Below are 23291 nucleotides of genomic sequence, written 5' to 3' on the forward strand. Positions count from 1 at the left end.
ATGGTATCTCGGTTGACTGGATCGTATAGTAGACGTTGTTAATCACGTTTCATGCAGCGCAGAACGCCGACTTAAGCTGCTGTTCTCGCCATGACAACTTTTACGGGGGGACAAAAAATCATGTACAACCTTCCTTCAATCATGGAGTATCTTTATAAATAATAACAATACGTCCCAGAGGCTACACCTTTAAATGGCCATAAATGCATAGCTCCAACCACATATAAACAGCTGAAAAAATGTTTTAATACATTATAATTACATGTTATGCTGTTGGTTTATATGAATTTGATGTAGGTTCGTGCATCTGTGCATGCAACGCAATTATCTAAGCCAGCCCGTCTCACAACAGGGGGCTTAAATTTGTAAGATTTAATGGATGACCTACAGTGAATTCGCAAGTAACCTGAGACTGCTTTGTCGCGAAGCTTTCCTCCTACGATGTGTTTACGGTTACGGATGAGCGGTGCCAACCTTAGTCTCTTAATTCACGGTTTTAAAAGATTTCGTATGTTATCCTTGGATAACCTAGATAACATCGTTACACGGGAAACAGTGTCTGTGTGTAGACATTCTTTACCTCCAAGTGTTGGATACGGAGTCAGGATCATTCAGGGAGATAGCGAAATGAAGATGAAATGGCGGGCCTACAAAGGAATTATATAGCTTGGAGAGAAGAATGTTAGTCACGTGTACAATGGGCCAAATGTTGTTGGTTTCCGCCATATTAATATGTAAAGGTACGTGGCGTCTATCTTCATGAGGATGGCGCTCCTCCCTCTTCACTCGCATCCTGTTGTTAGGCTATTCTACAGTTTGTTTTTTTAGAATCTCTGTTGTGTTTTATGGGTGAGAACGACAGGTAGACATGGATACACATGTGGTGGTTTGACTTGTGTTTTCAAGAGTACAGTGTTTCTCACAACGATCGACTGTTTGTGTATTGCCGATCTAAACTAAAAACAGTTTCCATGTTGCATACAGCTATAGCTCGACTCCCTTCTTACCTTGGCAAAAATGATGAAAAAATACAAACAGACCGGTATAACCAAACCCTGAGAGACAAGCTACTTACATTTCTTTGTAAATCGCAGGCAATAACTGACGAGTGTCATTAATTAAAATTTTCTGTGTTGGTCTTTTCTCAGTGTAACTTGACACTCATTCCAAATATGCACAGGGAGAGTTTTCGATTAAAACGACTTTTGTGTTCACCAACACTGGCATACCCATAAAAATATATATTATGAACATGTTTATTATGGACAATAATTCTATTTATATTTAATACATTCGAATATAGTTTAAATTAACTGGCAGAGTATAGTTTGCTCCGGACGTTTGTCCTAATACGTTTCTGGAGTTGATCCACTTGGATCGTGTTTAAGCCACATTTATTAGACACCGTTCAACTTCGGTTAAGGGTTGTGGGTGATCTACAGCAGTCCATCCTAGATTACCCAGTGTATCGCATGTCCATGCTTTTATAATAATTACTCTTGGCCGATTTTCCACCACACTCTGATTCGAACAGCAAGACACTACAAACAGCAGTCCAATCAAACTACACTCACTAGTGAAAGACACCCTGTGCCATGTTAGAGATAAGATTGACAGAGGTGATGACGTCACTCCGAAACGAAGATGTCGTGGCAATTGGTCCAGGGTTTCTTCGTGTATAGAAAGGAGTTATATAACCCCAGACAACCGAGGATGGCCCAAGTCTATGTTTGCATCAATTTTTTCCTACCCTTTAGATAGTATTACAATTGTATCAACAAGTTAAATAGTTTTTCATTGTCAATGGTTAGATTACTTTGCCTGGACTTTATTCTGATAAATCTAAATGTCCGTTGGGTTAATTCGCGATTAGCCACCAACACGGGTATCATCACATTTGTGACACACTTTAAAGCAACACAGAGCATGGATAAAAGAACTTGCATTGTAATGAAGGATCTCTCCTGTCACTGTATTTGCAACACTTTTCTCAGGGATGATTTCACATATATTAAAGGAGAACAAAGCTATTTATCTATATCCATAAATGCAAATTATTCCCAAGCCCACACAGAGGGGCTTCATGAGAATATACGTGTTTAGGGTCTAAATGTGGGAAAGTTGGTTGGTTGGTTTGTTGTTTAACGCCGCACTCAGTAATATTCCAGCTATATGACGGCGGTGTGTAAATAATCGAGTCTGGACCTGACAATCCAGTGATTAATATCATGAGCATCGATCCACACAATTGGGATCGATAACATCCATCAACCAAGTCAGCGAGCCTGACCACCCGATCCCGTTAGTCGCCACTTACGACAAGCATAGTCACCTTTTACGGCACGCATGGGTTGCTGAAGACCTATTCTACCCAGGAATCTCCACGGGGAAAGACCCGTATATCCCCTTGAAATTCATTGCAGGTAATTTAAAAAGTGGCGTTTCTATGCGTTTTTAGCATTTAATGGGGACACAATAGTAGAGGGGGGACTAAACAAAGTTAAAGAGCTATCATAGTAATTATATATAATTTCATTGTCCGCTTCCGTTGCCTGTATGAGAGAAATACTATTAGCCATACAGCATCAACCCATTTGTCAACACAATTCTTTTAGCATCTACCCCGCCGTGATTGCTGGAATAGTGCTAAATGCGGCGTAATACCATACTCACTTACTCACTTTTAGTCTCTTGGCGGGTTGCGAACCTTCCAGCCCTTCTTTTGTAGTCCTCCACGTTACCACCTGCGTCACGGAGAATGTCGTCACAGACGTCAATTTCCCTGGTTACCACTAACTTAGTTCTTCTTTTTGCACCTTTTTATGTTAAGTTCGATGTACATGTTGGTGGTATGTTGGTTATGAAGTGCCTTTATATCTTATTTGCACAGTTAATTTCAATCTATTATACATGCTTTGTATATATTTTACTTAATGTCCAATGACATGCATTTCATTTTCAAACACGTTTCAATTCTAAACATGTTTAGAGTATAAGTGAGTGAGTGAGTGAGTATGGTTTTACGCCGCTTTTAGCAATATTCCAGCAATATCACGGCGGGGGACACCAGAAATTGGCTTCACACATTGTGCCCATTACGGGAATTGAACCTGGGTCTTCGGCGTGACGAGCGAACGCTTTAACCACTAGCCTACCCGACCGCCCCTTAGAGTATAAGGATAAGGGATGTGGAAACGTGTTTAAGTTCTAAACATGTCTAAAGGTATATCAATTCTCAACATGTTCAAACACTAAACATGTTTAGTATTTATACATGTTAATATTTTAAGCATGTTTAGATTATGGACATGATGTGTTTTGGTTGTGTTCAAGCTGTATGCTTCATTTAATGTGATTAGAGCCTAAACGTGTTTAGATAGAACACACCAAATGTGTTGTCCGTTTAGGATCTAAACTTATTCCTAAACATGTTTAGATCTAAACATGTGTTGTATGTGTTTAGATTCTAACCACATTTTTCACAGTGTATTAATGGAAAAGCTTACATTGACTTACATTTTTAATCATTGTTCCTTGTTCATAATGAACATGAATCCGCTTGATATGTTAATATGGTGATATGTTAATATGTTTTGTAATTATTTTTAACATACGCTTTTGAACAAAAGGTGTATTGGCTTGTATGATGACTCGGTACGCTTGTTTGTTTACAATCAGTCCATGCCGACTTTGACTGCCGTCGATTCGGGATGAGCTGTAATGGCGGGACGTGTACGACTGGCAGCTCCACGTGCACAGACTGCGGTACCCTGTCCCCGCCCAGAGGAGGATTCAACTGTGGTCTGGTAACAAGTGAGAGATGAAGTTATTTTTCAATCTGAGGACATGTAGATAAATGTGGCTTCACTGATCTTAACTGAATGGAGACGCCAGTTTCATTACTCCATTGTTGGAGCGTCATTGCATAAAATCATCATGACGTCATGAACAATGGATGAACATCTTTAGTTATTTGCGTTAGTATGACGTCACGTTGATAAGTGCCTCTTCGCAAACAATAAAAACAATGGACGATTGTTGTAATGGTCAGTGAGCTTTACCGAACACAATTTCACATTTTTCCGTACCTTAATTAGGAAATACGCCCCTCTCCCTGCACAGTGTTCTATTTTTCGATAAACAAAGACCACGAGTCGTTTATTTCTTATATGAGATACCAACATTATGTACAGCCTCTTTAAGAATTTTGATAAACGTACAAGTTTTAAAAATATAACCCGAATACTAATTATGGCAACTGCCTGATCACAATCCGACCTCGGAAATGTCGGCCAAAACCATTATACTAACAGGAGGGTTAAGTTTGGTATTTCCCGATTATTCTCACAATCCTCACGTCGATTATCTGAACCTTTTCTCCCAATACCGATTGTCATATCTCTCCCACTTTGGGATGCGATCTCTCGGCCACGGCGTCTATCAGTGTCGCCCAGCTACATATATTGGGACTTACCAGACACTTCCCACTCATAAATAACGGCGTCCAATATATGACATCATCATCAAGTTGCGAGTGCAAATTCGCATCTCTAGAAATGACGTCATGATAGAACAATGTTTTTTCGTGAAATAAACAACGCTTCTTTCTTCATTGTTCTTTGCGATTTACCGCGTAGCTATCATATATATACAGTAAAGTACGGTTATAACGAACTCAAAGGGACTTCTAAGTTTAGTTCGTTATAACCGTAGTTCGTTATAAGCATATATACAGCATAACTACAGCAAATAGTCGGGACCAAAAGTAAGTTCGTTATATCCGTCAGTTCGTTTTACGCGTGTTCGTTATAACCGTAGTTTACTGTATTGGGTAATGGGTGCAGACTAGGAAGACACCAACAACACTCTCACTTGACGAGAGGATAATAAGCAGGTACACAAGCAGATTTAAAATACGAAACGTGTTCCAGAAAATATAAAATCCTTGGAAAAAGTCATATGTTTCAGAAGTCATATGTTTCATGTTTTACTCACAAAAAGTAATTGCTTTGTGGATGTTCCTGATGAAATAAGCTTTAAAAAGAATATTATCGTAGGCCTGGTATGTCTAGTAACAGTAACAGAACAATATTAAATGGTCGGTATCTAATTGCTCTTTACCCTCAGCTCTCTACTCTCCACCCAATACACCACCCCCCTCAACGATCTACACTCTACCCTAATGAGAATATTAATAACTCCATCAATAAATCTTGTGACCTATTTCCTCTGTGGGACACCTAGTACTGGGTTTGGAACAAGCAGGGGGTATGACCGGCCTAATTCCACAATTTCCCTGTTAATACAACATAACAAGGACACTGTGTGTGAGAGTAGGGTGGGGTGTTGTGTTGTTGTCATGATGCCCGTAATTAATGGTGGGTGGTGACATGGTGTCTGTCCCTCCCCTCCCCAAGATAACAGGGGGTAGGGTGCTGGGCTGGGGGGCATTGGGGTGGAATGATGACGACAGTAGGTGGTGCTAATAGATGTGAAGGACAATATCGTGACTTTCCATAAGAATAACAGGGTGTGGTTGTCCTGGTGATATAGTGGCCCGATTTGCAGAATAGCATAGAAATAAAGTCTGGCTGAAGAATTCCAACGAGGATAGATCATATCATAAAAAAAGATTATTTTATATCCATGAAGTCATAAAGAGTTAGTTGTGCGTGGGCACAATGCGGACGGGTGAGTGATGTCGAATGTATGGAGAACAGTTCTGCTAGAGGAACTATCCCTTGTTGCCTTAAGCCTGGGTTTGTCATGTGATCCGCTTTTCACGAGTGTCTGTTGACACATTATTCCAAGTTATGAAACATTATTTAATGATGTGATTACAAGTCAAGGCGAAATGGACGTGTTTCATCTTTCATAAGATGTATTACACTGAACGTTAATAAGATAAGCAGTTAATCATGAACTTTCAATGACCCTTGAAGTGTATGTGATAAATATTCTTGAAAACGTTACAACAATTTGTGCTATGAACGTGTCACCCAGGAATGCATTATTAAAAGTATGATGATACAGAAATTATTGATCGTATAACTATGCTGATTTAATGACAAATTATATTAAATGTGACAAGTCTTGATTATCATCAATAGTAATGTCTTTTCTCCAGATTAATCTCATCAAAAGAATGTTACGCCTTGTCACCCTAAGTTAAAACGGATTATTTTCACATTTTTGACATTTTAGAGAATCATTATATCCATTTCTTTCAAACAGTACTTCCTTTTTTAGACAGCAAAACAGAAAAAATATTGTAACATGTTTCGGACATTTGGAGTTTCATGTACAGAGACATTTTTTAAAAGATCCAGATCCACGTAATGTCATGCTATGCAATGGCAGGAGATTGCTTTGCGTTGTTATTCAACAAACACTTCCAATTTTATGCAAATTGTGTGAGTGGCGGGTGATACCGGTTGGGCACGAAATTATTTACCCTTTTCGAGAACACCTGTTGTCCTCGCTGATTTTCAATGATCCATTCATAAAATGCTTCCCTCCATTTTGCCTTTTACTCCCAACGGAATCTGTTTCGGTGGATAGCTGAGACATTGAAGTTGACGTTTCATATTTAGATCTAGAGAACTATTGGTGCTGAGTCTTAAACGTGGACAGAGATCGTTCTCCAAAGACCATTTATGAAATGCTGAAGTCATTAGATGAAAATGGCAAGAAGTGGGTATCTCATATACGTCCTGCTACTACAAACAGGATTCTGATATGTTTGGAGGGGCGATGGAATAGCCTTGCGGTTAAAGCGTTCGCTCGTCACGCCGAAGACCCGGGTTCGATTCTCCACATGGGTACCATATGTACCATTTCTGGTGTCCCCCGCCGTGATATTGCTAGAATATTTTAGAAAAGCGGCATCAAAACACACTCACTCAATCATATGTTTGGATTAAACAAAATTGTGGTACTACATCTAATTTTATACAATATTTTAAACAAAGATTTACACATTCAAAACTGGCATGATAAACTTGTATATTCGTCATAAATGTACTTGAACCACGAAAATACCTCCTGGAGTAGTAGGCTGGTAGATCTAGTCAGCATGTTGCGCAAATTCTGTTGTCTTGTCATACGCTCTATTCCAGGGCATCGTTACAATGGAAATGTTAAAGCTGGTGCACTGAACTGGAACAAATATAATGATAAAGATGAATACAACTCCTTTCAGCTTACGTCCATCTTGTACAGCAGAACGCTTCGTGTTCCACGTTATTTATATATGTACCTATCAAGAACGATACACAATCGACCGCCATCAACACATCATGCAAAATACAAAACGACCCTTGGCGCTATATAATAGATGTCTTTAACCCTCATTTAAGGATTATTTAAGTAGATGAAATTTAATCTTACTTAATATATCGCCTGAGCAAGCGCAACAATCTTTTGTATCATTTGTAATCTGACCAGGAAGCCCCTTATACCGAATAAACATCTTGTCGTGTCTTCTTGTACAATGTACAAAAGTAAAGTTGTCATTGAAAACTGACAAATTATTTCAGGAATCTGCCTTGTTTGATTGTCTTTCTCCGGCAGGTTTCCCAGTGGGGTCTAATGTAAGGACCAGTAGTTCGCTGTGCAGAGTTGCACCCCGTATCCATGCCAGGATCCGCTGATTACTGGTTCGATATCCCAGATTCTTCCTTATTATGAACGTTGTTCTGTCAGCTTCATCAACGTGACAAGAGTAGATGTGCCCCCCTGTGGGCTTCTCTCAACAAGCTGCCAATATTCGTGATAGGACTTGACACTGTTCTTATTCTTTAAACCCAATTTACTCACTTGTATCAATATGTATGTCTTTAAAGGTCGCGTGAACCAAGGCGCCTGTAATGACACCCTTTGCGGATACGGAGGGACGTGCTACACAGGGGCGGATAATTCTACTTCCTGCTATTGTACAGAGGACTACTACGGACTTACGTGTTCGTACAGGCGATGTAAGGAACTGACTCAATACATACATCAAGACCTTTTAAATAATTTAAAGAATATGCAAAGATATATGGCATTATTGTTTGGCGTCAACAATATTCCATCGGGAGCCGGGTCTGGACAGGTCCCGCATGATCTATTACATGTCCTAAGGCCGACTAAATGTGATTAGTTGGGGATCCTTGGGGATTTGGTGGACGGTGTTACATCGGCGGCATAGGGGTGTTGCTAAATTATCAACCATTGGTTTGTCTGTCCCAGGTCGTCGTGATGTTGCTTGAATATTGCTGTCTGCGGCATGAGAGGACAACGAATAAACAAAATTAAAATACGAAATAAACGGGAAGCCCCGAGTGGTTTATTCTCCGATAAACAACGACCACGGGTCGTTTATTTCTTATATGAGATATCAACATTTAATACAGCCTTTTTAAGGATGTCAATAAATTGTAAATGCTTTAAAAAACTTTTACCCGTATTTTGATAATGATGACGAAGGGGAACAACGTACTAGACACTTCCCTCTAAAAAATTACGTCCTCCAATTTACGACGTCATCAAGTTGCGAGCGCATGTTCGAATCTCCAGAAATGACGTCATGACAGAACAGTGTTTTATCTTGCTTCTTTCTTTTTTTTCTTTGCGATTTATGTCGTGGCTATCTTATATGAGACTATAATGAAGTCATAATATAGAAATGTTTAAGAGACACGTAGTTGAATTATATGATAGACCACGTAGTATTGTGCCAGCCTCCTTATTCTCTCTGCGATGACATTCTAGATGACGCACAGAGCACGGCAAACAAGATGATCATTAACATCAACCCCTTCCAAAACTTCTCCGGCCTCATCTCCATCTCCGGCTACCGCAGCATCCCTGGCTGTCTCTTGAAACGTGTTCCTGACCCTCCTGACCCCGCTGATGGCGTCCCCGACCACTGGGAAGGATACTATGGAGTGTTCGAGCATACCGGCGATGAGTGTGGGGAGGCCTCGAAGGTGAGAGTTTATGACTGACATGTTGCGGGTGGGGAGGTACGACTATAACGGCGATGAGTGTGGGGAGGCCTCGAAGGTGAGGGTTTATGACTGACATGTTGCGGGTGGGGAGGTACGACTATAACGGCGATGAGTGTGGGGAGGCCTCGAAGGTGAGGGTTTATGACTGACATGTTGCGGGTTCGGGAGGTACGACTATAACGGCGATGAGTGTGGGGAGGCCTCGAAGGTGAGGGTTTATGACTGACATGTTGCGGGTGGGGAGGTACGACTATAACGGCGATGAGTGTGGGGAGGCCTCGAAGGTGAGAGTTTATGACTGACATGTTGCGGGTGGGGAGGTACGACTATAACGGCGATGAGTGTGGGGAGGCCTCCAATCGCTGACGTGTTTCTGGGCGGGGAGGAAGGGGTGGGTGTGTGTGTGTGTGTGGGGGGGGGGGGGGGGGGGGGGTACGATCATAACGACGATGAGTAAAGGGAGGCCTCGAATGTGAGGGTTTATGACTAACGTGTTGTGGGTGGGGAGGTACGATCATGCGGGCGATGGGTTTAGGGAGACCTCGAAGGTGAGGGTAAATAATTAAGGTGTCGTGGATATGGAGGATGGGGAGGTACGATAATAACGGCGATCAGTATGGGGGACGAATCGAGGGTTAGTGTACAACACAAATGTGTTGTTGGTTTGAAAGGGGTGAGGGAGGGGCAGCTACAGTTATACCTTCTTAGCGTGCAATATTACCCGGGACAGGGGCCGGGGAACGAGGGACGTATAATCATAACAGCTATGAATACTGGAACGCCTCGTAGTTTGGGGTACGTTGTGTTGGCGCATGTTGTGCACATGATGCAGTTACAGTAACAGCCACACGGGTGACGAGAGCGGAATGCCTCGAAGGAGACAGCACAGCACTGACCGGGAGTGTTTAGGGTGCGGGTGTAGTTGATGCAGGTGCGATAAGATATGATGAGTGTTGGAACGCCTCCAGGCTGCTTTTGGGTGGGGTGTTGTTGTTGTTGCGGTGGAGATAAACCGGCGACATACCGGCGACGAGTGCGTAGACGTCTCTAGGGCACAACACTGATCGGGTCCGGTAGTGCTGGTGTGGGTGCGGGTGCTGGTGTGGGTGCTGGTGCTGGTGCTGGTGCTGGTGTGGGTGCGGGTGCGGGTGCTGGTATGGGTGCTGGTGCGGGTGCGGGTGCTGGTGTGGGTGCGGGTGCTGGTGTGGGTGCGGGTGCCGGTGCGGGTGCTGGTGTGGGTGCGGGTGCCGGTGCTGGTGTGGGTGCGGGTGCCGGTGCGGGTGCTGGTGTGGGTGCAGGTTCTGGTGTGGGTGCAGGTGCTGGTGTGGGTGCGGGTGCCGGTGCGGGTGCTGGTGTGGGTGCTGGTGTGGGTGCGGGTGCCGGTGCGGGTGCTGGTGTGGGTGCCGGTGCGGGTGCTGGTGTGGGTGCGGGTGCCGGTGCTGGTGTGGGTGCGGGTGCTGGTGCGGGTGCTGGTGTGGGTGCGGGTGTTGGTGCGGGTGCCGGTGCGGGTGCTGGTGTGGGTGCGGGTGCCGGTGCGGGTGTGGGTGCAGGTGCTGGTGTGGGTGCGGGTGCTGGTGTGGGTGCGGGTGCTTGTGTGGGTGCAGGTGCTGGTGTGGGTGCTGGTGCTGGTGTGGGTGCGGGTGCCGGTGCGGGTGCTGGTGTGGGTGCGGGTGCGGGTGCTGGTGTGGGTGCAGGTGCTGGTGCGGGTGCTGGTGTGGGTGCAGGTGCTGGTGTGGGTGCTGGTGTGGGTGCGGGTGCCGGTGCGGGTGCTGGTGTGGGTGCGGGTGCGGGTGCTGGTGTGGGTGCTGGTGCTGGTGCGGGTGCTGGTGTGGGTGCGGGTGCTGGTGTGGGTGCGGGTGCCGGTGCGGGTGTTGGTGTGGGTGCGGGTGCTGGTGTGGGTGCGGGTGCCGGTGCGGGTGCCGGTGTGGGTGCAGGTGCTGGTGTGGGTACGGGTGCCGGTGCGGGTGCCGGTGTGGATGCGGGTGCTGTTGTGGGTGAGGGTGCTGGTGTGGGTGCAGGTGCTGGTGTGGGTGCGGGTGCTGGTGTGGGTGCGGGTGCTGGTGTGGGTGCGGGTGCCGGTGCGGGTGCTGGTGTGGGTGCAGGTGCTGGTGTGGGTGCGGGTGCTGGTGTGGGTGCGGGTGCTGGTGCGGGTGCTGGTGTGGGTGCTGGTGCCGGTGCGGGTGCTGGTGTGGGTGCAGGTGCTGGTGTGGGTGCGGGTGCTGGTGTGGGTGCGGGTGCTGGTGTGGGTGCGGGTGCTGGTGCGGGTGCTGGTGAGGGTGCGGGTGCTGGTGCGGGTGCCGGTGCGGGTGAGGTTGTGTGTACTGGTGGTGGTGCGGGTGATGGGGCTGGTGCAGGTGGTGGTGCCGGTGGTGGTGGTGCGGGAGGTGGTGATGATGCGGGTGGTGGTGATGGTGCGGGTGGTGGTGCCGGTGGTGGTGGTGCGGGAGGTGGTGATGATGCGGGTGGTGGTGATGGTGCGGATGGTGCGGTGGTGGTGATGTTGCGGATGGTGGTGCTGGTGATGGTGGTGCGGGTGGTGGTGATGGTGCGGATGGTGGTGATGGTGCGGGTGGTGGTGATGGTGCGGGTGGTGGTGCCGGTGGTGGTGGTGCGGGAGGTGGTGATGATGCGGGTGGTGGTGATGGTGCGGATGGTGCGGTGGTGGTGATGTTGCGGATGGTGGTGCTGGTGATGGTGGTGCGGGTGGTGGTGATGGTGCGGATGGTGGTGATGGTGCGGGTGGTGGTGATGGTGCGGGTGGTGGTGGTGGTGCCGCCGGTGGTGATGGTGGTGCTGGTGATGGTGGTGGTGGTGGTGCGGATGGTGGTGGTGGTGCGGGTGGTGGTGGTGGTGCGGATGGTGGTGGTGGTGCGGATGGTGGTGGTGGTGCGGGTGGTGGTGGTGGTGCGGGTGGTGGTGGTGGTGGTGCGGGTGCAGGTGCTGGTGGGGGTGCGGGTGCGGTGTCGGGTGTGGGGTGTCGGTGCTGGTGTTGGTGCTGGTGTGGATGCTGGTGTGGGTGCTTGTGCCGGTGCTGACATACACACACATGTAAATGGGGTCAATTCATTGCTGTCTTTGCAAACACCGTCACAGTTTCCCATTTCTTAAACATACGTGTACATCAAAACAATATTATATTAATAGCATAATATATATATGTTCATTAGTTTTGCGGAATCCTTGAAGATTAGTCTTGTAAATATATAATTCAAATGGTTGCTTTTTTCTCAGAATAGTACGACTGTCGTCCGCCAGGTGACGATCCAGTTCAGGGACGCTTACATCACCGGCCTTGACCTTCAAGTGACGCTAACTAACACCTTTAACCTTAGTGGTATCGAGGTCACTGCGTCATCCTTTTCTGTTGCTGCAGATGAGTATGTCAAGGGTCATTTCCTACTGAAATAGTAAACCACCTTCCGCAATGGCTGCTAAAAGGATTTTCTAATAATTCAATTTGACATATATCACTGTGTATCTATTTCTATCTTTAAATTAAGTAGAAACAAAGATTCCCTTTATTGAACTTAATACCATAACAGAAATGCTACAAAACACTGTGACCATTTTATATCATCTTGTAATATGTATTTACTCACAATAGATTATGCTATCGTTTGGCTATACTGTACATGTCAGCCAATACTAATCCGGGGTAGAATAGGTCTTCAGCAACCCATACTTGCCGTAACAGGCGACTATGCTTGTCCTAAGAGGAGACTACGGGATCGGGTGGTCAGACTCGCTGACTTGGTTGATGCAAGTCATCGATCCCAACTGCGTGGATTGATGCTCATGATATCAATCACTGGATTGTCTGGTCCAGACGCGATTATTTACAGACCGCCGTCATATAGCTGGAATATTGTTGAGTGCGGCGTTAAACAACAAACAAACAAACAAAACCAACTATTGACGAAAAATCAGTTAAACCAAAATAGTAATTTCAAATCAGGATAACAATTACAATTGTTTTTGATTTATATATATAAGTATATATTTTGAAACAGAGATGTCATAGTATCCAGTATTATGAAATATTATAATTACAATACCGTATTGTCAGCCTCCGTAAAGCTCCGGATTAAGATGGGTATTCAGCAAACCCATACATGTCGTAAGAGGCGACTAACGGGATCAGGTGGTCAGACTCGCTGATTTGGTTCCATATATTGCGTGGATCGATGTTTATGATGTCAGTCCCTGGATTGTCTGGTCCAGTCTTGATGATTTACAGACCGCCGACATATTGCTGGAACATGTTGATTGTAAACAACTAACGAACGTAATGTCGCTGTAATGAATGTTTAAACGATTCATACAACTTGTAAGAGAAAATAGGTTTTTGATGTTACTCAAAATATAAACATGCTACTGTGTTACTGGTTTACTGGCAACATATGTCACTTAACAGTATATGTGGTCGATTTGTTTATTTTCCTCCAGGTTTGTTCTTAAACGGCAAGTGGTGAGCAGCACATTTAATCCCGTTACTCTGGTAACTACAACAGTTGATGGGACTGTTGTGATTGACACACCTGTCTCAGTGGGCGTGGTTCTTGTATTTACATTCAGCGTCCCGCCTTCTGGTAAATATATCAGTATGATCACTTTGGTTAGTTCCTGAATTTGCTAACGTATTGATAAAGGCATGACATGTGAATAAAAAATAATGTTATTAAATCCGAACACAGGCCTATTCGTGTCAAAAGTGTCTGTAGAATGAAACTTCGTTAATGCGGAAGATACCATCCCCAATCGTCCAAATTAACGATGTCCGGATTAAATGGAATAATGTCTTTAAATATATGTAAACATTGGTGACAAAAGTGTTCTAGAAAAAGGGGTTTTCGAATACACGGGGTTTCCTCGTGAGCGCAGTTCTCGTTAATTCGGAAACTCCATATTCCGGGCGATTACTGTTGAGGGCGATTTATTAATACGAACGATCTTACAAGAACGCTATCTTCTGTGCATTCTTTGGTTCACGGTATATGTACCTCATGTTGAACTATTCGAACTAATTGGCTTCGTAGACATAGCTTCACAGTTGGCTAATCAATTAACTAAATTGATATCATTCACTGATGCGACAGTCACATCTGTCGCGATGATTTTCAACGGATTAATATTTGTGTAAGGTCAAAGTCTACAAATAACATCACATGATATTTTTTCGGTTGTTTGGTCTCGCTCCCTATATGATAAATATACTGGGCCTCTGATCATGGTCCCGTCTGACCCATTAGTTCCAGTTCAAGGTCTAGATGTCCATGTTATAACCAGAGAAAGATCATTGATAGGTTCCTGTCAGACACATCTCCCGTCAGGTCATGATGACCTTTTGATAACTATCGAGGAAATGCTTGATTTCCTTTTATTCCGAGTCAAGATAAGACGTTTAATATCTTCACATCCCCAGGGAAAAGAACTGTGTGTTGTTCCAGTGAACACATTGCTCTCAATTGATCACACGTCTGACGTTTTTAAAAAAGTAGGTAACGTTAGTTGCAGCGGAGCATTGCAAAGTGATTGAAGCGGCCCATTAATCATCAGTGTACATCTTATCACCTTTCATTACAGAGTTTGCGGCGTTGAGACTTGAGACGGCAGTTGTTACCAACGGTCCACCAGACACAGCAACAGAATCTGTTACCTTGGTTACAGGAGGGTAAGTACACTTTTAACAGATGTATGGGAACGGAAAATAAGGAATGTCATAGGTCTATTTAGTTAGTAGCATAGACATCGTATTGTGAAATGTGGGCCTGGTTATCCCCCTTACAGCCTCCACAAACAGTTTGCTTTCAGGAACATATGCATTTACGTTTTGTTTACAGTATATGTTTTTGAATTGTCTCTTGTTCTCGTGAAGGTGTATAGACACGAGCGTGTTGTCGGTGTTGGAGGACGTCCCAGGGCCCCCTGACCCTGCCGTCAAGTCAACTATCACTCTCCGACTGAGAACTTTCAAGTTTGTCTCAAGCAACACCATTGCCCTCCGGTTCATCGTGAAAGTCTGCATTGTGGACGCCGACTGCGCAACTGTGAGTGTACGAATACTGCATCCTGCAAGGACAAAACATCCACAATCTATTTGTAACCCTCCTGTCGTTATCATCGAGGTGTTTGAAAAGGTCTTAGAAACCGTATGTTGGCCGTAACAGGCAACCTAATTAAATGGAATTATCACGAAGCAATGGAGTTAACTGACTTTAAAAGTCCATACTTGCCGAATTAGCCTGGAATATCGATCGTACCAGAACAACTGGCTATTGTGCCCCTTGTATGTCCCTCCTATTAACCAATCAGACAGCGCCTCTCATATCAGCTGCTATAAGTATCATGACGATCTGATCAAGTCAATCAAGAAAAGTTTCAAACTCCCTGACTAACATGAGGATCATAGCGCAACATTTGAGCTCGTCGTCATGTTGTTTGCGTAAAGGATGTACTTTTCCTTACGCAGTTTTTACATAGACTCGTAAGTCCAGTTATAGCTCCGAAATTTCTTCCTAGTTGGGCAAGGGTGGAAACTGGACTTTTAAAGTCAGTTAACTCGCTTGCCTCGGAAAGATGTGACTTGGTTGACAACATTGATTATTGCACATAGTATCAATCCCACAATTGTCTGGTCAAGACTCGATTATCTACTGGCGTCGTCATAAAGCTGGAGTGCGGCGTAAAACAAGCAAACAAACAAAGTCTGTCATCACAGACGGTGGCCGAGAGGGGACATCAGTTTCTCGCCCTCAATTACGGCCGCGAGAAAGCGATTACACGAGCCGAGAAAGCGATAACACGAGACGAGAAAGGATACAACGGTACGCCAGACAGGGTAACAACAAGTACCATCTTTTAACGTCTTTTAACGTTGATTGAACCACGGACCTTCTGCTCTCCGGGCGGACGCTGTACCACTAGAACACCAAGGCGGTCTTTAAGATTGAAGGAAGAATGGGGTAGTAATGAGGTAAATAAAAAAAATATTATTAGCGAAAAACATTCACAAGGATGACCATGTTTAAACATGGTGTGATATAACTAATAGCATAACTGTTTATCGCCTTCTCGTATCATGATATCACTTTAACGTCTCGTGGTATCGCTTTCTGGTTTCGTGGTATCGCCTTCACGTATCATGGTATGGCTTTCTCGTCTCGTGGTATCGCTTTTTCGTCTCATAGTATCGCTTTCTCGTCTCATGGTATCGCTTTCTCGTCTCATAGTATCGCTTTCTCGTCTCGTGGTATCGCTTTATTACGGCCGTAATTGAGGGCCAGGAAGCGATGTCCCCTCTCAGCCACCATACCATACACATTGCCCCTGAAAAGATCAACGTGGGTGTCTGGTCTGTCAGCTCAAGCAGGTCCTTTAAGCATTACTAATTGTACTGTTTGATTATGTACAAGAAAATGTTCCCTGAGGAGGACTGGTTTATCAAATCAAATTTGATTCAAACACTTCGTCAGTATGTGAAGAAATATATTCTATCCCTGGTACTATGTCGAATGTTAGAAGATGATGTACATGTTGCTCCGCGTCACATGTCACATGTTTCCAGGTCGCGTGTCCAGGTAGTAGGAGACGGAGGCGATCCCTTGACCAGGACGAGGCCGAGCTGACCAGGGTGCTCAGGATATTGGACCCGCATCCCAATAAGTCCGGTAGGTCCTCCCTGGATTAACCCGGCAGGGGGTGGGACAACAGCGAGATTCCTGGCATAGTTACTATAATATTCCTGGCATGGATACAATGTATGAATTCCTTTATTTATGTGTCCTTCCGCTGTGGCTGGCAGGTTATTTTTTTATTTATTTTTTATTTGTATTTATTTATTTGTACGGAGAAGTAGGGGAGGGGACCAAATTTATAACCATTTATTTTGACAAAAGGGGACTGTGTAATTTTTCAAGCCGTTGGGGGGGTGGGGGTGGGGTGGGGTGGGGGGGTCCTTTCATTGTGTTAACGTTACGCGTCCTCCCCCTCCCATCTTTTTTCTATGTCATGTCATGTCAGATGATGATAAATAAAATCATGAAAGACACAGTCCTCGGAACGAATCCTAATCACATCATCATAGTACATCTGTGCTTTCCGACCTGAAGTCCATTGTCAGAGAAGGCACAGACACGTGGCCATCAGTACATTGTGTGAAGCTTGTACATTGTCATTTAAACGTCAGTTTTAATCTTTTATGGCCAAATCCCTCTAGATTATTAAAGTTAACAAACGCAATAGGTTGTGTTTGTAATGAACCTGAAAAGGAATCCGCGACTGCCAAATGCCACGTGATAACCTGAATTGCATTGTAGATGATGTAAAATTATCTAATTCCAGTACCATGACCGTGCAATATTCATTATTGTCATGTCTATCAGTCACGGGGGCGGTCGGGTAGCCTGGTGGTTAAAGCGTTCGCTCGTCACGCCGAAGACCCGGGTTCGAATCCCGACATGGGTACAATGTGTGAAGCCCATTTCTGGTGTCCCCCGCCGTGATATTGCTGGAATATTGCTAAAAGCGGCGTAAAACCAAACTCACTCACTAACTCACTATCAGTCACGAACGTAATTAATAACTTCATGCATACTAACTGCCTTTCCAGGTCCTGGACAATCGGAACAAGCGACAAAGGACGCCGGAAGTGACGTGTTCCTCCTCACTGTAACATCAGAGGCCACGGCGCTTATTCTGTTTTCGGCAGTACTGGGGATAGTAATCATGTGCTTCTGTCGGCGGAGGAAGTCCCGTATCCACCAGCAGACACAGACAGAGCGCAGAATTCTCGTACATAGTGACAGACATTAGCGGAACGGAGTACACCATCTCTTGGATGGAATGGCCGAATCTAAAGAGATGTCACAGATGTCTTTGGATAACGGATGTTAATAGAACCAGAGACCATATAATAGAGCATTCCACGGGATGCTGGTACAGCTTTCGGACACAATTACCCTGACGGCCTTGTGGTCCGACCATTCAATATTTGCCAATATTTGGTGTGTGCGTGTGCGCATAGGAGGACACTGGGACAAAATCAGTTGTCAGTCGAGGCTTTAAGTGTTATTCTTCTGAAAGCCACACAATTTAGTGTGGACGCAAAACACATTTTTCTAAACAGCCAACATGTGCAGTTAATGATTTCAAAACCTGTTCCCTCAATATCAGGAAGAGACTATTGAAAGGGCGTGACACAGCTCGTTAAGACACGACTTGTTTATTCAAGATGCAAACTCAAACTCACGTTTCTACCATCTCCGTTACATCCTCCCTGCCCAACCAGGTATCCTAGCAACATGTACCAAACATTCGATCACTTACCATTACTTACCAGTTGCCTAGCAGTATTAGAATTTCCACAATGACTGTGTTATCCTTCGTTAGCACTTCCGGTTTCTAGAGTTATCTCCCTTTGACCATAAGCGCTTGTCCCAGACCCTCCCAGATTATAACATGGTATGCTTTTACTTGAGATGTTGCAGTTGTTTGGCTTTTGATATATGTTGCTGTATTAATGTAGCACTGAAAAGGGTGTATTCAGTGTTGATTTTTAAGTCCACCGGAAGCGCTCGTTATATCATCATCATCATCATCATTCACCCGGATCGATGGGATAGCCTAGAGGTTAAAGCGTTCGCTCGTCACGCCGAATGCCCATGTGTGATTCCCACATACATGTAGGTACAATATGTAAAACCCATTTCTGGTGTCCCCCGCCGTGGTATTGGTGGAATATTGATAAAAGCGGCACAAAACCATATTCCCTCACTCATCATCAACCCAATTGTCTGTCAGCATCATCTATGACTGTTTGACCAAATTGAGAAACATAGGCCTGCATCAATTTGGGCCTCACAACCACATTTCGCTTGGGTGAAGTTCGTCACGCCAAAGACCCGGGTTCGATTGCCGACATGGGTACAATGTGTGAAGCCCATTTCTGGTGTCCCCCGCTGTGATACAGCTGGAATATTGCTAAAAGCAGCGTAAAACCATTCTCACTCACTCACTCATCTATGTGTACAATGTATGATAATTTCAAGAAAGATATGAATATGTGCGCGTATAGAAAACAGGCAACTACCAAAGAAACATAATATGTTCATTTATTTCATGGTAAATAAAAATATAATGCAAGTATCAGTCTATGCGAGACGTAACAAGTGTTGGTTTTTTTACGACAGACATTTTTGAATCTGTACAAAGAACATGATGTATATGTTTAGAACATTAACATATAATGAATTTGTTATACAAAAAGTAAAACATACGCATGTATGTACAGTATAGATCACAATGACGAAAGGCAATCATCCTAGGTCAAACAATACAAAAGGCTTACATAAATTATATCTCTTAATATTTGGAAAACAAGCAAACTCATGCATTGTCTGTCATTATATTTGATTTCCACTAAGAAATTTTACTGTATTGAAATCGGGGTTATTGAAAGGCGATGAAGCTGTACTGCTCAACGTTTGATAGGGATATTGTAGGTATCCAGTTGGGGAATATGTATGACGGCTCCAAGATGTGGTCATATTGCTTTGAAACTGACGTTGTTTATTTCAAAATTGAAATGACCGTTTAAGTTGTTTTTCTGCATTTAACATTAATAATATGTGTGTTTTTCTACCAAAACTTGTTAGGTCACATTTCAGATAAAATTACCATGATATTTTGACAAAGTGCTACCCATCCTGAGGTGACCGATTTCGAATAAACAGTAGGTCGATGCAGAAACGATGATGCATGTACGCTAGGCAAAGCACCAATTAACCACAATAACGCGCACCTGTATAAGCAGTGAATAATACATAGCTAAATATCTCACCGGAAAATGTATAAATTGTGATGATTCACTAGAACGCACTCCCTACAATATACACACTATTACCATTACCTGTGGAATATGTACATACATGGGACAAAGAATTCATTCCAAACCTAAAAACGAACTAACGTTATATCCATATTTCCAATCTTTAATTATATGTTTGCAGGACCCGACACATACTAAGCTTCCGGGGTAAAGAACGTAGTTGGCAATTAGATTTTACCAAAACAATTCTTACAAACATGATCTAAACGTTACTACACTGAAAACAATGAAAACTTAAGGTCTAAATACAGCCATGACACATCCATCATGACAACAGATCCATATTAATCAAGATCAATATATTATCTTGGAAGGAAATGCTTTTAGTCATCTTATATATTTTTTTAATTAGCGGTCATAGGAAAGATTAAATGAGCGTACATTCGTCATCTTTCTGTGATATTTCCGCGATTTTTCCGTGCCATTTCCGTGATATTTCCAAGCTAGGAAAGAGAACGTCCTTTCCGTTTAAGGCAATCGTTGACAGTCAACGTTTGTTAACTAACAGTATATGTTGGTTTGGTTGGTTGGTTTGTTGTTTAACGCCGCACTCAGCAATATTACAGCTATATGACGGCGGTAACAATATATGTATTTCACACGTGCATGAGTTTAAATCTGAACGTGGGAAGCACACAGTTACAAGAACGAGCTATTGTTGTGTTAGTGTACACCTCTACAAAATGTTCCAATAAGCGCCCTCTTCCATAAGCTAAGTGATACAATGAAAACGACTACCCAGCTACGAAAACGCATTCATCTGGTATCTGCGATGAGTCTGTGGAAGTGATTGGTTGTTTCACCTAACCAGTTCAAATACACTGCCGGACAAAAGAAAGTACACATTTAAAAAAATTGATTTAACCCAAACATTACAGTCACTGAAAAACTGCAAACGCAAAGTCCAAGGCACAACTACGCTACCCGTATTAAATACCTCACCATAGAATAACCATTTCTTGTTTGTTTCATTTTTAGCCAGCGTCAAACATAGGTGTACACTTTCTTTTGCCCGGCAGTTTAGTTTCCTCTCGAATCGTTTGTATTGAAAAAAGAAAGGACATATTTTCAACATATATACATCGCATCAGGGTAATACAATCAAATTTAAAACTCTCGTCATGAAAATATACATGTATATATTAAATATATATTTTTGAATATATTACAGTAGCAGTGATATGACAAATAGCATCGTGAGTAACAGACATGATACGGATACAGGTTATCCCCTTTAAAGAGGAGGTTCAGAAAATCTTCCGGATAAACTAATATCAAACCTTGTTCGGATCAGTGTCCCTTTGGTTATATACTCTTCAAAAAAAGAAACTAAACATACTAAATACATCATTTTATTTTAAAGGACGTAAATAAAACTATTCATGGAATATGGGCATACAATAAATGTGTTGTAATGTCAAAACGTCAGATAATGACGTAATGACTAAGTCTTACTTCAGTAAAGTGTACGATTTCACTTCAACCAAATGTGCTGACGAATCTGTTTAAATGGTCGGAAAGCTATGACAAAGGTGATATGAAACGGGACCACGTGAAGTCACACAGCAAGACGTTAAAAGGCAAAGACGGACATGGTCGTGACCGACTAAGGTCATGTTGACCTTGAGTAACAACTCCCAACCAATCGCTATATCCAGTTCTTCGATAACAATTCTTGCCAACAACGTCACCCACCCTACTACTTCCTGGATACGAAGAATATCCTGTTACGTTACGTTACGTAATCGTTCGCGTGAGGCAGGTATTGTTGCTCGCAGACCTGTGTGACGTAGCATCCTAACACCACGTTATCTTGCAGACATCATCTGGTATGGGCACATGAGAGATTGGGGAATGTCTTGTTTACGGATGAATTGACAAGATTTTCTGTATTAAATTCTAAAGTCAATGTGTACTTTCTTTTTATGAAGAGTATATATAGACTTCACCAAGAGCTGCTGTTGCCCGTAAGATTGGTTTTCCAAGTAGACAAGAATTTAATTTTATAACCACGTAACTAAAACATGGCTTCAAGCATATGTACATATTAAAAGCCAAATAATTAGTCTGGACTTTCCGCCGAAGCAGATACATTTGGGCCTAAAAGGCAAAATAGCGGTGAAAATGACATGAATGGATCACTGAAAATCAGTTATGACTGGTGTTTGCGAGAAGGGGGAACACGTCCTGCCTTACCGGTAGCAACAAAAGGCGTGTAACAACTTAAGAAAGCTTTACGAAATACGTCCACAATGGGAGGCTATACTGGCGTTGAGATCATCTTGAAGAGAAAGGTTCGTACATCATTGACCTTTTACCACAGCGAATAATACAGGACCAGCTGAAAGACGACGTGACATCGTCACTCCCTAGCTCTCCAGAGCTAGAAATTAGCCGGGGTGAGTCGTGGCAGGGACACTGAGGGCTGGTATTCCGAATGGGAGACGTCCACAACCTTGGTGCCAGACTTCAGCAGCTTGCACGTCAGCACAATACAGGCGATCATGAGGATCACTACGGTGGCCGCCATTATGGCGAGGACAACAATTATCTCTTTCTTCATCAGGCACTCGCTGTCGCCAGTCTCTGGGGTTGAGTCGCCCTTGCATCCTTCTGAAGTCAGAATGTAAAGTGTAAAGCCAAGCCAAGAGAACATAACCAAGAAATGTCATTTTTCTAGATGTTTCAAACGTCGTATAACTCATATTTGTGTATCAATGGTGTGTAACTCATATTTCCGTATTCTTGGTGTGGCTTGTGGTAGCGTACAGCTACACAGGGTTCTACGCGGTATAAAACAATATCCACTGTTCATTTGATATTATGAATGCATAGCCATGAAGTGAAAGCATCGTTTTGGCTCGGTTTAATTCGGTTCTGTACATGGATACATCTCCTAAAACCCAATGTTTTAGCGCCTGGACATAACCAGGACTAATTGGCCCTTGTCATATACCTATCAATGACACGAGGCATTGTGCAGGTGTGGTCATACCACAGGGCTGGTAACAACCAGACCGTACATGTCAATGCAATTTGATTGGGCGATCGATGTATCAGCCTGGCTGGTAAGAAATTGGAGTTGCGTCCCTTAGTACGTCTGTCTTTCAAACAAGATGAAAATGCATGCATTCACTTGCACATATTTGACAATTTGATGTTATGTTATAAAAACGTTTACTCAAAGGAAGATTTCATATCATACCCAACATCAATCTGGTCTTCGGTCTGACACTGAACATGTTTGAACGTCAGTGTACCAGTTGTACCAGGGCGATATCCGTGCGATATACTACCACTACCACTACCACTACCACTACTACTACGATCAGGACACCCATATGTTTTTCAACATTTCCTCAGAAAATATATCGACGGGCAATACAAAGAGCTACCAAGTCTTAATTACGGAT

At 43.6% G+C, this 23291-nt stretch overlaps 2 protein-coding genes across 2 annotated transcripts in view; one reads left to right on the plus strand and one right to left on the minus strand.

Moving 5' to 3' along the window:
• The first annotated feature begins 479 nt into the window (after positions 1 to 479).
• LOC139465794 (EGF-like domain-containing protein 2) lies at positions 480 to 19144 on the plus strand. Its single transcript, XM_071247710.1, has 10 exons — positions 480 to 740; positions 3679 to 3813; positions 7845 to 7976; positions 8755 to 8972; positions 12225 to 12370; positions 13440 to 13582; positions 14577 to 14664; positions 14869 to 15040; positions 16558 to 16660; positions 17602 to 19144. Exons 1-10 carry the CDS (start codon positions 680 to 682, stop codon positions 17802 to 17804), a joined length of 1401 nt encoding a protein of 466 aa, XP_071103811.1. The 5' UTR covers positions 480 to 679; the 3' UTR covers positions 17805 to 19144.
• Positions 19089 to 23291, minus strand: part of LOC139465793 (EGF-like domain-containing protein 2) — a 38326-nt gene continuing 34123 nt past the window's right edge. Inside the window, exon 11 of the mRNA XM_071247709.1 lies at positions 19089 to 22491. Within this exon, the coding sequence (XP_071103810.1) occupies positions 22262 to 22491 (230 nt within the window). The 3' untranslated portion in view covers positions 19089 to 22261. The remainder of the gene's footprint in view (positions 22492 to 23291) is intronic.

The sequence above is a fragment of the Haliotis cracherodii genome, unplaced genomic scaffold (assembly GCF_022045235.1).
Source record: "Haliotis cracherodii isolate W230 unplaced genomic scaffold, xgHalCrac1.p SCAF_18, whole genome shotgun sequence".
Lineage (NCBI taxonomy): Eukaryota > Metazoa > Mollusca > Gastropoda > Lepetellida > Haliotidae > Haliotis > Haliotis cracherodii.